Below are 17,065 nucleotides of genomic sequence, written 5' to 3'. Positions count from 1 at the left end.
CATTTGGGAAGGGCCGCGGGTTGAGAACCACTGAAGTAGAGTATTACTAAACTGATTTTCTGGTGAAGATACATGGTCCAGTATTATGAAAGTTGATTTTGCAATAATGATCAAATGTATGTAAATACATATACTGTTATGTATATACATAACAGTCATCATTATAATTATCGCCCTTGTGTTATTGTACAATTTGTATTTCCAGCAAATTCCAGTACTGGAGCTTGGCTCCACTTGTCCTCATAACCCAAATGTCTTGTTTCCTGTGTGCTCTTGCCATATTTAACGCCTGTTAAGAAGAAATCTGAAGAATCTAAACATTAGCTTGATTTATTTTTGTTAGTGGAATCAAAATAACTGAAAAGATATACAGGAGTAGAAGGTCAGTGACTGAGAGCACAGTAAGGGCATTAAGTACCAACAGCTTGTTCTCTTCGTACTCCAGCAAATAGTTGTTGTACTCGAAAGTCTAGAAAGTCAGCAATGTGATGCCAGGAACTACTTGTTTATTTCCTTCTGTCCCTTGTCATCTGCTAGCATAAATGTTCCGACATTGATATTCAAGGAAATACCCTTAGGGTTTTTTTTTTTTTTTTTTTGGTGACTGCACAAAATCCTACTGCACAGATATATGAATGTATGATTCTAGCTGTCAGCAGGCAAGACACTGGCCGGCAGCTGAGAACTCAAACATCCATTTATCACCACATTTCAGCTCCGTTTGATAAAGCAGACCTGAAGGCTCAACGCGCCCAACCATGTACAGTAAGTCATAGCAATGCCTCCACTGACAACACACAGACTGTGCTCGCCCTCTTTGATGATACTACACCATCAATTATTAAACAGCTCTGAGACTCCACCATTACCCAGTCAACAAGCTTTCCCCACCATTAACACTCCACTTATTAAGCTCAGACAAAAACAGAGCTATAAACAAGAGTCACTACTGTCCCTGGCTTGTTCATGACCTGCATAGCATGTCTGGGTTTTAACAGCGGGGATTAATGCTAATTATGACCGAAGAGAAGCCTCGTTAGTGGCGACACAGTTTACTCACGCTGCTGGCCCTGAGAGAGAGGCTAAGAACTAATTCTGAGAACAGGAAACTACAGTGGAAACTACATTAAATGTTAGACAGAATTAAATATTGTTCACTTCTAATTCGAAAACAGTGTGCTGCCTGAAAAACTGGATCGATAGATCTATGAGTATACACCTCTCATATGTTTACACAAATCTTATACTGTTACACTTATGTTTATTATTCATATATCCTGATATACATTCATAGAGTATACAACAACACTATGTATACTGTATTCTGCACTGTTCTTCTTGTTTAATTTGCTCCAGTGTACACTACAATATTTTGCACTAACCATTGTATATATTACCTTTTGGATTATATTACTTATATATATTATCTTTACCTTCCTGTCCATTTTTTTATTTTTATTTGTATTTGTCTATTATGCCAAAACCTTGTGAGCTGCTAAACAGTCTTTCATTGTTCAAAACAATGACAATAATAATCTATTCTATCTATTCTATTCTATTCTACATTTAGGGATTTTAATATGTATTGTTTATAGTATTAGTATTATAAGATAGATCTGGGTGAAGAGATGTCTTGAGATATTGGGCATCAATATTTTTACATTCCAGTTTACGAAACTCTATAATGAGTTTAATGTAAATGTAAACTCTATAAATGTTTAATGTAAATTATATTTACATTAAACATTATTCTGTAACATCAAATACTGTTCATTTGTAAAAGGTTCCTCATTTTCTGGCTGTTTATTATTAGGCAATCTCAGTCTCATTAAATAACTAATAAATGGTAAAATGTGCATCAGTGAAAGACATGTTGAAAATTTTAAGAAACACTATGCTCATATATGAGATCTAGAATACAAGATATTTCACTTTTTAAAGTTGTTTCTAAATAAGAAATTGTACTTTGACATTTTAACCGTAACATTTATCAGTGCGTCTTTCTGTGCAACCACACAAACAAGTCGTACATATACACTAACTGACCTTCAGTGTCTGGTTAAGTTTACTGAGCACACTGAATGTAGCTAGCTAATGCCAGTGATATTTAATATCTACAGCTAAATGTTACTTTCTCCGGCTCACCATGCTGAAGTCTGTTCTTTTCGGTCCGAGTGTAAATAGAACGTGGATATTGATTGGCCAAGGCCATCTGGGTAGTGTTTTTCCTGGGTGATGACAGGCAGCTTATAAAAACAAGTTTATCTGTGAGTTTGGAGACGCAACAAACAAAATTTATATATGTATTGTTGATGACGTTTACATGGTTATAATAGTGAAGTCATGAAATGGTGCTTAAGCAGGAACAATGAAGAAGAAACAATGACTCCTGCTAACTTTGCATGAGAATAATGATGAATATTCTAACAGATGTGACAGGATGAATATAGCAAAGAATAAATGCAACCATACTTTCTTGGCCAAATGTATTGACACAGCACCTCAGATGCAGTATGACAAAGACTACAGAAATCCCATGAGTCACTGCTTTATATTTACTTGACTAAGACACTTCACTCATAGTCTTCATTTGGGTCAACTGTCACTGAGCTCAGGCAAGCTCCTGGGCTTCAACAGCAACATGTAGTGGAAGTCTACATGGTAATTAGTGGACTGATTAGACATCTGACATGATGCAAGGGTTTCCACATCAGCCAGCCTGAGGCCTGCTGTGTGTATATCTGCTAAAGCGGTGCACTTATTCAGTGGTCACATGGTAACTATTTGAGCTAGGCCCGCAATTAAGTGATTGTGGTGTAGTTTCATCTTTAAAAAGGTACATTTTCAAGTGAATCGTTGAAAAACTAATGCAGTATTCTAAAACTAAGAATAACTGTACGTGCACACACGCACACAACCTAATGTACAATTAATTATTTGTACTATGTATATACCCTTCTGCTCAGATTATGCTGCTGACCCAGAATCCTGCTTTCTAAATATGCATTTTAGACAAAGCAACCCAAAAATCAAATACAATTAAGGCCATTTCACACAGGCTGCATAATATACACTCACTGGTCATTTTAATAGGAACACCTGCACCCTTGCCCATTCATGCAATTATCCAATCAGCCAATCATGTGGCAGCAGTGCAATGCATATAATCATGCAGATGCAGGTCGAGATCTTAAGCAGTTCTAGTTGGTGCCAGAATGGCTGGTTTGAATATTTCCGAAGCTGCTGGTCTCCTCCAATTTTCATGCATAACAGCCTCTAAAATTTAGACAGAATGGTACGAAAAAACAAAATACATCCAGTGAGTGGAAGTTCTGCAGGCAGAAACACCTTGTTGATGGGAAAGATCAGAGGAGAATTGTCAGACTGGTTTGAGCTGTGTCACTGACAGATGAAATGTGTGTACAGATTCTAAAAAACATTTAGTGCTTTATGGCATTTAGTAAATCAATAACAAAAATATACTTATTGCCATACACAAAGTTTGATCTCTGCATTTTTGTCTTAACTGACTGAGCAGTTAGTCATAATCACATGATCTTTAGTCAAATATCGAGCCTAAAAATATGGAGCCTTAGAGGCATTCATGCATTTTCTAATGTGGGACACTAGCAATTCCTTCAATTTCATCAAGTCAAATGGCTGTTGACATAAGGATTTTTTTTTTTACAACTGGTCAGGTTTAGAAGATATAAATGAGTTGATAAATGTTTTACATGTGTGATATTACTGGAAGATTTTTATTAAAGTAGAGCTTGAAAGAGAATAAAATTGATTGAGCTCAGCTTTTTCATATTTCCAAAGAGCTCAAATATGTTACCATTCTAGATTTCATCATTTGACTAGTGTTTCTTCTTTGTGGTGGCTTTACAGTAGTTCACCTTTCTTTTCAAACTGTCACTTCCATACTCGCTCACTCGCTCACGTTGTCACTCGCACAAACCCACCCACCATTTATGCGATCTTCGCCTTCTCTCATCGTGATCATTTTTTCCACGTGTGATCAGAGATTATCTCGCATCAGCCTTGCATTGTCTTCCAGCTGCTAATTAGCTGCTATACTTGTTATGCAGCCAATCAGGCATCTCACCATTCAACAAGGGTCGCTATCAGATAAAGGCGTAATGCGACAGGGAGGGGGGGATGGGGGAAAATGCAGCCATGCTTATTATGATACAAAATTTTAGTCCTGTGCCAAATGAACAAATGGTGTAATATCAACGAGCTTATTAATCCTGATACGATAAGCCTCATAATGATGCATAACTCCCCCAAATCTCATCCCACCCGTGAATAATTCAGAGAGAATATTGGCTCATTATCCATTTGCCTCACACATATGTTACATGGTTTCCTCCATGCCCAGTCTACATCTTGATTAGATTTAGCCCGCTGTGTAACTTAACAATGGGCATTTAACCTTTGAGAGCCAAGGAGGGCGTTTGGGAGACCAATTCAGCTGAATCCACGAAGTGTGAATGATACAGTAAATTAGCATATCAGGCTATAATCAAAGCAGACATGCAGGCCATGATAAATGCAATTTGCCATAATTTCAGGTATGATTGTGGTATTCGATTCTGTTTGACCTCCATATCACTTCATCGCTTTTTCAAAATCCTCTTTATTTATTTTTTTTCCCCCCAGCTTTAGGGCAAAGGCTGCCAATAAAGTGGTATGTCCAATTCAAGTGGCTGATATCCAGCTGAACAGGAGTGAGATTGGGCTTTGTTGTTTGTGCTCTCAGCACTATTGCCTCAATTTGATTATATCAAAAGTAACAGCCCAGTCCGACAAAGTATTTCTCAAGGTAAGGAGAGGCAAACATCTACACGATGATTACACCGGGATTAATCCGATTTAAAATTGCAATGACCAAAAGCGATATTAGGCCGAAATTAAACACTGCATGGTGAAATCGTTCTGCATATAAAAAACTCCAACTTGCCAAATGTACTTGTTTGAGATAAAGAAGTGAACTTTTCATGATACCTTTCTTTTAACCAAATGAAAGCATCTGTCTGTTATACTAAAACAAGCTCATAAAGCTTTCATTAAGCCTTTTGAGGAAATGTCAACACTTGCTCATTCCCCTATGGCCCTTTCCCACTTCTTTGATTAAGACAGCAAACAGGTTTTATTTACAGTTAATTCAATATGTGCAGAATCAGCTGAGGCCCATCAATAAATAATGATATCAAAAAGCAGGCCTGGCTGCATGAGACTTGTCTTTATTTCCTTTCCAAAATAACTGAATTGGCCTGCGCCCTGATCAAACAGGAGTCTCTCAGTAATAATGGCTTAGGAAGACACACTGCATCATTTATGAGCAAATGTTTGAATCATATTGGCTCCATCTTTTTTTTTTTTTTTTTAAATTGAGTTTCTTGAAGTGGATTTCTTTAAAGATCTAGTTTTATTGCCTCAGCCCTGTCTTGACTGAATATCTTTTTTTTTTGTTGTTACTAAAACTGCTAGATGATATAAGCCATTGATGCAGCAATACTGAGAAACTGATTGAAAGGATGACCTACACATTCTGAAACATATGGACACCATAATCCACTGAAATGTTTAGCTTTTAAAAAATTGAACACTATTCTTTTTCATGCATTAAAACAGCAAGCTTATTTGCTACACATAGTGGTGGCGTTACACCGTATATAAAATGAAATAACAGCCAGTTCCCATCAATCACTGTCTGACATGCAAACACAATATTGAGCCAGAGTTGCTCAACAGCACTAGCAGTGATTTCCTCTGAACAAAATCAGCAGTGATGCAGATATTCTACACATACATAAAGACTTCACTGAAAAAATTCCAACTTTCTTTGGTGTGCCCAGTTCAAAACTTTTATTATATGAAATCTCTCCATCAGTTATCTTCTGCATGCAAGATTCAAGTGCGACCAGGTGACTAACACACATACACACACCTCAAATTTTAAAATTCAGTATTTCTTTTTTATTCCCATAATCACTTGAGTGACAGGAGCATAGAGGTGGCACATTTCTTTGTGCTTCAGGACCTTGACATCTGGCTGTGCTCAAGGTGTCTCTGCATAACCACGCTAATTACTTCTAACAAAAGAACCTAAAGAAAAAGGTGTCAGGTGTCACACAACAGTCCCCATGATGTCACACAACACTCTGAAAGATTCAGGTCCATTAAAGGTATCTAAAAACAAAAACCACACCTGCAATCTCTGATCTGCTAGGTGTTGTTCTAAAGGAATAAAAAGCAAACAGGTGAGGGAGTGACTATTTTTTACAGTGAGAGAAAACAACTATTAATGTACTGTTAATTTATGCAGAGATGACAGTAGGTCAGGTAGACCTACACTCACTGAGCACTTTATTAGGAACACTCGCTTTGCTCTCAAAATAGCCTTAATTCTTCATGGCATGGATTCCATAAGATGTTGGAAACATTCCTTTCAGATTCTGGTCCATTCTGATGCCCACATTCATTGCATCAGGCAATTCTTGTAGATTTTGCAGGTGCACTTTCATGCTGTGAATCTACTGTTCTACCACATCCCAAAGGTGTTCTATCGGATTCAGATCCAGTGACTGGAAGTTCACTGAAGAACAATGAACAATGAATGTTCATGAAACCAGTTTGAGACGACTTTTGCTTTGTGACATGGTGCATTATCGTGCTGGAAGAAGAAATTAGAAGATGGGTAAATTGTGGCCATGTAGGGATGCACATGGTCAGCAACAATACTCAAGTAGGCTGTGGCATTCAACTGATGAATGACTGGTATTAACAGGCCCAAAGAGTGCCAAAAAAACATTCTCCACACCATTACACCACCTCCACCAGCCTGGACTGTCGACAAAAGGCAGGTTGGGTCCCTGGGTTCATGCTGTTGGTGCCAAATTCTGACCCTACCATCTGTGTGCCTCGGGAGAAATCGAGATTCATCAGACCAGGCTATGTTTTTCCAGTCTTCAACTGTCCAGTTTTGTAAGCCTGTGCCCACTGCAGCCTCAGCTTTCTGCTCTTGGCTGACAGAAGTGGAACCTGACGTGGTCTTCTGCTGTTGTAGCCCATCTGCCTCAACAAAATTGATGTGTTGTGCATTTTGAGATGCTTTTCTGCTCACCACAATTGTACAGAGTGATTATCTGATTTATTGTAGCCTTCTGTCAGCTCAAACCAGTCTGACAATTCCTCTCTCGTCAACAGGGCGTTTCTGTCTGCAGAACTGCCACTCACTGGATGTTTTTTGTTATTGCACCATTCTGAGTAAACTCTAGAGACTATTGTGTGTGAAAATCAGCAGTTATAGAAATACTCAAACCATCCTGTCTGGCACCAACAATCATGTCATGGTCAAAATCACTGAGATCACCTTTTTTTCCCATTCTGATAGTTGATGTGAACATTACCTGAAGCTGCTGTTCCGTATCTGCATGATTTTATGCATTGCGATGCTGCCGCTAGATAATTGCATGAGTAGGTGTACAGGTGTTCCTAATAAAGTGCCCAGTGGTAGATGTTTTGCCGTTTCACAGTGCTTTGCAACAGTCACCATAGGACCACCACTACATACTAACTTAACGTGTGTGGCACTGGTATGAGTGTATCAGATGCAGCAGTGTTTCTGGAGGTTTCAAACCCTGCACATTGTATAGACATACATACCTTGTTTGTCACCTTGTAGGTATAAAATTAGAGACTGCAGCTCATTTTTCCCCTGCACAATTTGTGTTAATTCTCCTCTAGCCCTTCATCAGTGACAATTTGTTACCAAGGGACTGCTGTTGGCTGGATATTTTTGGCAAAACAATGTTTAAAAATGGCCTTTAAAGCAAGGACTTTGTACCAGCAACACGCACCAAATGTCAGTGTGACTACTGTCCACCACCCAAATAATATCAGTCACTTTTGGTGCTGTGGTTGTTTTCCATTGATGGAGAGTAGAAAGGGCTGACAACTACTGTTAAGCATAGACGTGTAACCAAATATGAATGCATTATTAAACTTGAACAGATAATTGTTCTAAATTAATGCAAATACAGATATGAATAGTAGGAGGACTATTCTTTTTTTTTTTCTTTCTCTAGAAAGCTTGTCAGAAAGGTTCACAGGGCATCTAATTGAGACTAAAGGTGTGTATTGGGACTGGGATGCTGACATTCATACCTCTTTTCCAAGTTTTTTCCAGTGTTTGTGGGGGCATAATTGTGGTAAAAATTAACTTTCCGGTTTAGACCAGTCAGAAAATCTTATATCAGAATACTAAACATACAGATAGTGGCATTGTGTTACACCCCTAGTGAAGCAACAAATGGAGTACAATTAGTAACTGCATACCTGCAATTTGATGAGTGTAGGTATAAGATACCTAATAAACTGGCAACTTAGTGCACGAGCCATTAAAGAAAACTGACTTGCAATTTATAATAAAATATTTTTTTTAAAAATCCAACACGAACATTGATCACCTTCAAAAGAAACATCTTCTAAAAGAAACACTAACATTTAGCATCATTTATTTATACAATGTCACAAATTGTTTTACATTATTACATTACGTGTTTTGAAAAAAGGCACAAGTGCGCGCTGAGAATATTTTAAAGGACATCAAATAAAGGCAGCAGCTACATGGCGCATAATAAAATGTTGCTAAATATTTAAAGCAAACTGGACAACAAAAGCCCATGTGGACCCTCTCAGAAAAAGATTCATTATTTAATGGCTTTGGGTGACTTGGACTCCTGGGATATTACAGCAACACGGCAGAAAAGGGCTTCTGTTGACGGTTTAGGAAACTTTAACACTGGAGGAAATGGAAAGGACTTTTTTTTTCCTTAAAAGGCCACATTCATTCTAAATACTTTCTATATATAAAACAAACTTTAAATTGGTCATTGTTTTTACGTCAAAAGATTGTGTGGACTGACCTCCACTAGACCTCAATTTAAGCATCGAAATTAAATACAGAAAATCAAGCAGAATTTAAATAATTGCCTCGCATTTTTATAGAGTTTGTCTAAAAGTAGCCTAAAATTACTTATGTATGTGGGTGATGTTAATTTTTTTTTCATTTGTGTAATGGACTCTGTGCTTTGCTAAATATCATCCATTATCTGGTATGTTGCAGTGAGATCCGTGGACAGAAGCCTGGTTTGACCGTGGTCAAAGTTGAACAAGAAGTCTGTACACTCTGAGGCATATACATCCACACACTCCTACTGATGTTTGACCTATAAATCTATACTAGAGCCCTTTACATTACATACACTTCCTTGTCTTGCCATCAAGACACCACTGTACAGCAGTATTGGTTGGATGGTTGCAGTTAGATCCACTTAGACTTAGTCCACTTAGACTGCACAATATATACATTTGACATTATTTAGCTTTGTTTTGATTTTTTGAGGTCTTCTTGAGAGCTGAGAGTCATATGCTCTCTCAACCTCCGAAGTACCACTTGCAAGACTTTCCGCCTCTTCACTCTTGCCTTGTTTTTTGTTTGTAAGCTTTCAGCTTTCTTTTCTGGGTGTTCGTCCTGTTTGGCTGAGAACGGTGCTCAGTTCATTGAGAAGACTCTGAGGCAAGTGTCCTGTGCTGCATCCAATCATTGTTTTTTTCTGCTGAGGTTTGGTGTGGTTACCAGAATCAGGATGAGGTACAGGTCTAAACCGAGTCTGTAGGGGTTCTTCGACAGCCATTTTGTTTCTTGACAGTGGATTATTTCCTCCACTGGAGGCCAAATTTGGTCCTAGTATTGAATCCCCTTTTTGATTTTTATGCTTTACACAGCCCTCCAGCATTGCCATTCTATGCAAATTATCAGCCTCATTTATGTTCTTCGACTTCACCTTGTCAGAAGTGACATTCAGGGGCACCATCGTCTTGTCCTGTGAATGAAAATGAAGAGAATGGTCATGCATGATCTCAATCTTTGGGTTCTTAGACCTTTTCCATTATATTATGTAGATATATGAGGAGAGGAAATGTAATAATTTTATCAACTAAAAGATTAAGAGCTATGTGCTTCTAACTCTATAGGCTTTAAGCCAGTGTGGAGGTTTTTTGATCCGACCTCCTTGCTGTGTTTGGCTGCTTCAATCTCTGAACCCAGGCAAGCAGAAGCATGCTCTCTGCTGCTCGGTTGATCTGAGGCTTTGCTCTTGTCTTTGCATGTAGGCCATAAGTCTCCTTGATTCTATACAAATAAACAAAAAAAGAAGTTATAGTGCAAAAGTTATACTTATAGCGCAAGTACTGAGTACTTTTTATAGTGAAAATAGACCATGTAGATAAAAGAAATTCACATGTTAATTATAAAAGATTAATATGAGAGTCATTCTGGCTGAATTCTGCCTTTAAGTAGGCCTGTTATATAAATGAGAAGGCATTGGTTTGTCATATCTAGTTTAATTAATTAACTTTACTTTCTTTAACAAAATATGATTGAGGGAAGCATTCTTTTCATTGTCACTTTCCTCCTCTCAACTCCTTATTTAAATGTCTCATCAATTGGTTATGTAAATGCAGTGAGAATACTAAAATACTAAAAGATTCAGTGTTTGATGCTTTTACTTTAAAGTGTCCATTTTCAAAGATAGTGCTACAACATTCTGGTGTCTTCATGACCTTGGAACTTGGAAATTTCATTGCCCTTAAGCATGCCCTAGCCCTTTCATGCACTTCACACTGTCAAACCACACTATGGTGGGAGGTTTGACACAATGAGTCATGTAGAAATAAGTTAATAAAAGTTAGTGCTTGTATTTTTAGGAAACTTTGAGTTGTCTCATTAAGGTCCCAGAGAACCGTCTCTAAACACAGCACAACCATTTAATAATTTGGCAATGCCATCAGCAGGTGCAAACAAAATGCATTGCTGGGAATGCGCAGCAATTACAGTGAGTTATGAAATAACGTCTTTGATAATCAGAGTTAAATAACCTATTTAATTGGAGCTACACTGATGATTAATGAGTCATAACTCGCTTGACTATTAGCTGATACAATAAGGGGGGGAAGGAAGGTGAAAGGTGGAATTCTCACAGTACTTAAACCTAGCAGATGCTCCACAGCTTTTTCATAGTCTGTCTCTACCTCATTTGCTGTGGCTTAACAGAGAATTGGAAAACATTACTGGCGCGTTGGAGCTTGCAAATATTTGCTCATCACTCAGGCTTCTCGTGCTGTGGAGAAGCACTCTCTGCATTTTCTCTTCAAGTGAGATATTTTTGTCATGTTCCTAACAGCTGTTCAGATAGGTGGCATGTATTATGACTGGCTACAGCCCTATTCAGATTAGATTAGTTTTACATGGGGAGGTGGGTAATGCAATTATTACCGGCGTATCTCTGGGATTTTAGTCTCGTCCAAATCTGTCATATCAGGATGTTTTTAATGGACTGCATGCCTTTTTTTTTTTTTTTTTTTTTTTTTTAATGGACTGTGTTATAACTTACCAAGTCGCAAATATTTTATCTAACACTGCCATTCCTCAGTTATACAAAGACCACACAGAATACTCGAATCGCTTATTTTAAAGTTTAATGAAAAATATAAAACCAACTCAGCTACTGTATTCAGTATTTAAACATTCCGCCTGTCAATCACCTTTCGTATAATACTTTAGTAGACATTAGTAGAGACATTAGTAGAGGTGATGTACTTTTTATTTAACATTTTTTAAAATACAGTACTCATGCTTGACTTCATTTCAGAAATAATTGTATACATTTTGTTGATAAGTGCAATTTATTAAATTTTATTTGAAAAGGTACTTTGGCCAAAGTGGTTTGTGTTTTTTTTTTCTTTGAGGTTATTTTCCTTGTAGAGCTATATTTTCATCAATAAGTAAATTAGTTTGGTTACTCTGCTCAGTAACTTGCAAAAGAGTCTTAAAAACCAACATGAAAACAGTGATAAAATCGTGAAATGTGATCCAGCCTGAAAAAAACTGAGATATGATATTTTTGCGAGATTGCTCAACCCTAGTATATCCCATGCAAACCGACATGTTGGTAAAGATTTTATTATATCCTGTTCACTCTTTTCTGTCATCAAATGTTCACATCAAACATCAGAATGGGGAAAAGTGTGATCTCTGTGACTTTAACCTTGGCATGGTTGTTGGTGCCAGATGTAAACAGTTGTAAAGAGTGTGTGTGTATACTAATTACATTTGAGCCTGTGAAAATGGAGGGGCTATGTACAAAAAAAAAAAAAATGGCTGTAATTCCTAAACAGAAATATTTTTGTTAAACCCCTTGAATTAAAGCTGAAAGTCTACACTTAAATCACATCTTGACTGCTTCCTTTCAGATCCATTGTGGTGTGTCATTGTCCAAATACTTATGGACTTGACTATAGTGGGAGAATGTTAAACCTACCAAAAATTCCAAACTCTTTTATATCTTTAAACACACTCTTCAGGAAAAGAAAAAAAAAAAAACACACAACAACAACTGTAAGACCTTAATGATGTCAGAACAAATGTGCTAGAACATTTTGCACCGCTACCTGCGCGACCAGCACGCCCTCCTTCCGCTTGAGACAGCTCGTACTTTTCTGTGTGACTCAGTGGCCTCTGATCCTGTTCTTGGCACGTTCATCCTCATTTTAGCAACAGAAGGACTCATCTACCTGTACCCTTAGCTATCCACTGTTCCTCTGCTATTGCTATGGGAACCATACCTTAGGGACTGTGAGTTTGAGAAATAGAGTAAGACAGACTCTAAGAGTATCAATTACTCTACCTGCTGGGTTTGCTCCAGCACACACAAAACAGATGTGCTTAAAAAAGTATGCAAAAAAAAAAAAAAAAATCATTAAGCACATCTCATCCTCCTTCTGTCTTTTTCTCCCTGTCTCTCTGCCTCTATCCTTCCTTTACCAGAAATCTGCTGTACACTTTCTAGAAGGTGATTAAGGGTTCTTTATTTTTTAATGCTGTATTGCTACTTTGGAACAAAGAAACAAAGAAGACAAAAACTTTCAATGAAGTTAAGAAAACTGAGGAAGGCCAGACAGAAGCACAAGTGTAGAGAAAGGGGAAACGTCTAAATCTTCACTAGCCCCTGTGCCAGTGTGTGCCCTCTGTTTCTATTATTAATGCACACTGAGCTGAGTCAGGCCTTTGGTCAGTAGCTGCACTCAGCTGTGGAGAGAAGAGCGTGATGGAGCCTGTGCGATTGTGGCAGTCTACATGACCTTATTTCTGCTAAAAGACTTTTCAGGATAATGTGATTTATGCAGCCAGAGAATGACCTCAAAACTTTCTCTTTATTCATGTACCAATCCCTTTTTATCCCCTTTTCACAGAAAGGAAACTGCTTCACTGAAAAAATTACCAGATTTTGGTCACTTAAGTCTGCATGGAGGCAAAAAGAGTGAACATATTTTCCTTAGAAGTCCTTTATTGCACTTACCTTACTTCTGATAATGGCTGTAACCCAGGCCAGCTGTGAATCTTTTCCCTCACAGCAGAAATACCTCAATGAGAGAATACATGATCAGACATTAACTTCATATCTACAGTATTAACGTATGGCTATTCAATAGCATTTTATAAATATAATACAAAACATATACAACACAGCATCTAAATTTGTCTTATCATCATTGACTGTTCAATTAGTGCAAAATTAATTCCTCTTACCATTGCTGTTTCTGCGTGTAAACTGTGAAACCCCAACTGTTGAGAATCAGAGAGCGAGAAAGACAGTTGGAAAATAACACATAAACCTTTACCCTCCCAGCATTTCACTAAGGCCCACATATCGATTTAAGTCTATTCTAAACTCTTTCCAACAGTCACAGAACTTGACCCCCAGAGGATTGCTTAAGCACTAAGCAACCGTAAAATTCAGCTTAGCTTCCTTTACTGCGGCCTAAATGCGGTTTAAAGAGCTGGTGGGAGGAATAAAAGCTTGGGCTAAAGGAAGGCCTCCATGCTCTTTGCTCTTTGGCAATATTTCAGCATATGATACTAATGGATTCGAAATGTACAGGAAGGCTGTGATATTCTGTGTATAAAAGCACTTTGCGCTTTCTAGCCGACGGACAGGGCACGGAGGGAGTACAGATCATACAATCTTACGCACTTGCTCTTTGTTTCACTTGTTGATGTTTTGTTGACTTTTTGAACAAGTATGAGATGGTGTCACAAAATGCCAACTTAGTTCCACTTTTGACTATTTTAACTATTTTAATGCTTAAGCTATTTGTTTTAAGAGTCATTTTTGTATTTATGAACAAAGTTAAAACACTGAGCGAAAGTTGAAGCTCATAAGCAAAACATAAAACAATATATGATCTGGAGTTAACCAGTGGCTCTTATTATCAAAAAACCTAGACCTATAGCTGGATATTAAACATCTGTCACAATTAAAAACAATACACAGGAAATGGTTTGAGGCAAATGTGAACCTGAACTGCCATTTTGATTTAGAAGTTCTCTGTTGTTTCTTTTAGTTGACGGACAACACTTCTTTAACACAGCATTCAGTCTTTTATCTTGTTTCTAGCAACCTTATTCTTGTGAAACTGTAAATCACTGCTGTTTGAAACCACACAGGGCTTTCACGTTCAGCTGTCTTTCCGTCTCTGACTCTTTCTCCACTCAATATGCCTTGGATCAATATTCCCTTTAATCTCTCCATCTCCTTTCAGTTGCATCTGTCTTTTCCCATCCTATATGAATGTGAAACATATTATAATTCCAGACACACCATTATCAGCGAACCTTCATAGATGAATTCATGAAAACTATAATGGGTAAAATAAAACGATTAAAATAAAATAAATTTAGTGCTGCAGTGTTCCCAGCAGGAAAGGACAAAATGGATCATTTGTACGTGTTAAAACCCAATTACATTTGATCAATTCTGCTATTGTGAGATTTAAATGTGGTTTTGGAGAGCCTCACAAATCTTTCCTCTGGGGCAGAAATGTGAACTAACAAATCTTTGGCACAAGCACCCGAGACAGCAGCGGACTCCAAGTGATATTAATGAGGACAGAGGTTCAAAAATTCTTCAAAAATTCTTTTGAATCGATCTTAATCAATCAGATTTTCAGAAATATTCTGTGTTTTGGATGGCAAAACTAATTTTGACTAATGTGTTTAATTCTCTGACTTTTGAGCCCCATTTATTTTGCATAAAAATAAACTGTTAAATATGAGAACATTTTTTTTTAACCATTACAGTTCTTAGAGTTCAGCGAGTTTATTTGTCAAATAATCACCACTAAACACTTATTACTGGGGTTTACTAGGATAATTCATAAGAATGCATAAATAAAGAGGCTTACTTGCTTGTTGGTTTCAGCTTTTTTCTTATCCCTATGTAGCATTTCACCGACTCCACTGGAACCTCTCTCTCTGGTTTAGCACTCTGAGGAAAGGATTACATGTGACATTACCATCACACTAATTTGACCCCAAAAAGTCAGAAATGTGATTCATAACACATCTACACTCGTGCGCCATATGAACTTCTCATACACTGATGTGCCGTTATATAATTTGTCCATAATTTGATATGGCTCTAGCCTACTTTGTTGATTATACCTGGTAGAAAATAAAATCATCTCTGCTTGAGGAGATGGCAGTGAAAATGACACCATCATATTTTCCCAAACCATCACTGTGACAAGTACTGGAATTTAATCAGACTTGCAGTTGGGCATGAGTGACTTAGCGGTGCTATCTATGATATATATATATTTTTTTTATCTACCCATGTTCATTTGTTTGAAATGAGGAAAATAACACTGCTATCCTATATACAGCAGTAACAAGCCCAAGGGCCTTGTTTAAACTAGCATATGCCAACAACACTGTAATGTTGCCCAGAAGGTATGTATTTCACACTTAATGAACAACAGACCCAAGACAGAGAAGAGCACAATGATAAAAAAAAATGAGATCTCTCTCACTTCCACTCTCTCACACACACAGAAACCTTTTGCCCACTCATTTGCTCAAGAAACTTGAAAAACAAAAGCATCAGAATATCAATTAAATTTCTGCTTCACAGCTGATTTGCACCTTCTTTACTCAGTAATTAGGAGAACATTCTGACATATTATACTAATTAAGAAGAGAACAACCTACTTTTAAAATGTCTTTACCTGCCTCCCTACACCCACACACACACATACACTTCCTTCTTTCAAATATCAATTATTAACAAACATTGCTCTCTCTGCGAGTCTTTGTGTCAGCTCGAGCTGTAGGTGCCCCAGAGGGAGAATACGCATGGCGCGAAAATCACACACAACAAAACAAAGCACAATTTACAAAAGTAGAACTGTTTTAATCACCATGTTCATTCCAGGCAAATGAGACACAGCTTTGCACCTCATTTCAAAATAGAGGTTGAATGTTTCATTCCGACTTAACAACATACCACAAGTGGGCCAACCAACCAGCACAGAGCAACTAAATTCATCCTACTTTTAATCACTAGCTGATCTTAGGGACAGCAAACACTGCTGCTGCTAATGTATGGGAATCAGAAGAGGCAGAGGGGCGACTCTGCAGGCGAACAGAGGAAACGGGTGAAGCTGCTGATCGTGATCACGATCAAACTGAGGTACTGCAACACTGCTACAGGCACTAAGCACTCCATCAACCTTATATGCCTGGATCCAGCGTGCAATAAGGTGATAATTAAAAAGAGAGAGAGAGAGAGAGAGAGGAAGACAGGGACACCGTATAAGAAAGAAAGAAAGAAAGAAAGAAATAAAGCTTCATACAGAAATGGGGAAAAAAAACAGAGGTACAGAGAGCACGAGCAAGTGAGCGAGTCAGTAGGTCAGAGAGGGAGCGGAAGAGAAACAGACAGATCAAGTGTGTGAATCAGTGACTGAGCATTTGAGTGAGTGCATGGAGGGAGCGAGGGAGGAAATGGGTGGGTGAGTGGGTGATTGAATAAAGGAGGAAGTGAGTGAGTGAGTGAGTGAGTGGGAGGGAGGGAGGGAGGGAATGAGTGAGTGAGTGTGTGAGAGAGGGAGCGAGTGAGCATGGGAGGGAGGAAAGGAGTGAATGAGTGAGTGA

General features: G+C 37.9%; 1 protein-coding gene across 2 annotated transcripts in view; it reads right to left on the bottom strand.

Annotated features, from left to right (window-relative positions):
• Window positions 1-8,508: 8,508 nt before the first annotated feature.
• The window catches only part of arap2 (ArfGAP with RhoGAP domain, ankyrin repeat and PH domain 2), a 79,450-nt gene continuing 70,893 nt past the window's right edge, over window positions 8,509-17,065 (bottom strand). For both annotated transcript variants that reach the window (XM_053233666.1, XM_026936678.3), the window contains exons 29-33: window positions 15,316-15,398; window positions 13,661-13,696; window positions 13,431-13,494; window positions 10,082-10,204; window positions 8,509-9,896 (exon numbers count right to left, since the gene is read on the bottom strand). In XM_053233666.1, coding sequence (XP_053089641.1) covers window positions 9,519-9,896; window positions 10,082-10,204; window positions 13,431-13,494; window positions 13,661-13,696; window positions 15,316-15,398 — 684 coding nt within the window. In that variant the 3' untranslated portion in view covers window positions 8,509-9,518. The remainder of the gene's footprint in view (window positions 9,897-10,081; window positions 10,205-13,430; window positions 13,495-13,660; window positions 13,697-15,315; window positions 15,399-17,065) is intronic.

This window comes from Pangasianodon hypophthalmus, chromosome 4, assembly GCF_027358585.1.
Source record: "Pangasianodon hypophthalmus isolate fPanHyp1 chromosome 4, fPanHyp1.pri, whole genome shotgun sequence".
Taxonomy (NCBI): Eukaryota; Metazoa; Chordata; class Actinopteri; order Siluriformes; family Pangasiidae; genus Pangasianodon; species Pangasianodon hypophthalmus.
This window is presented reverse-complemented; position numbering and strand designations above follow the sequence as displayed.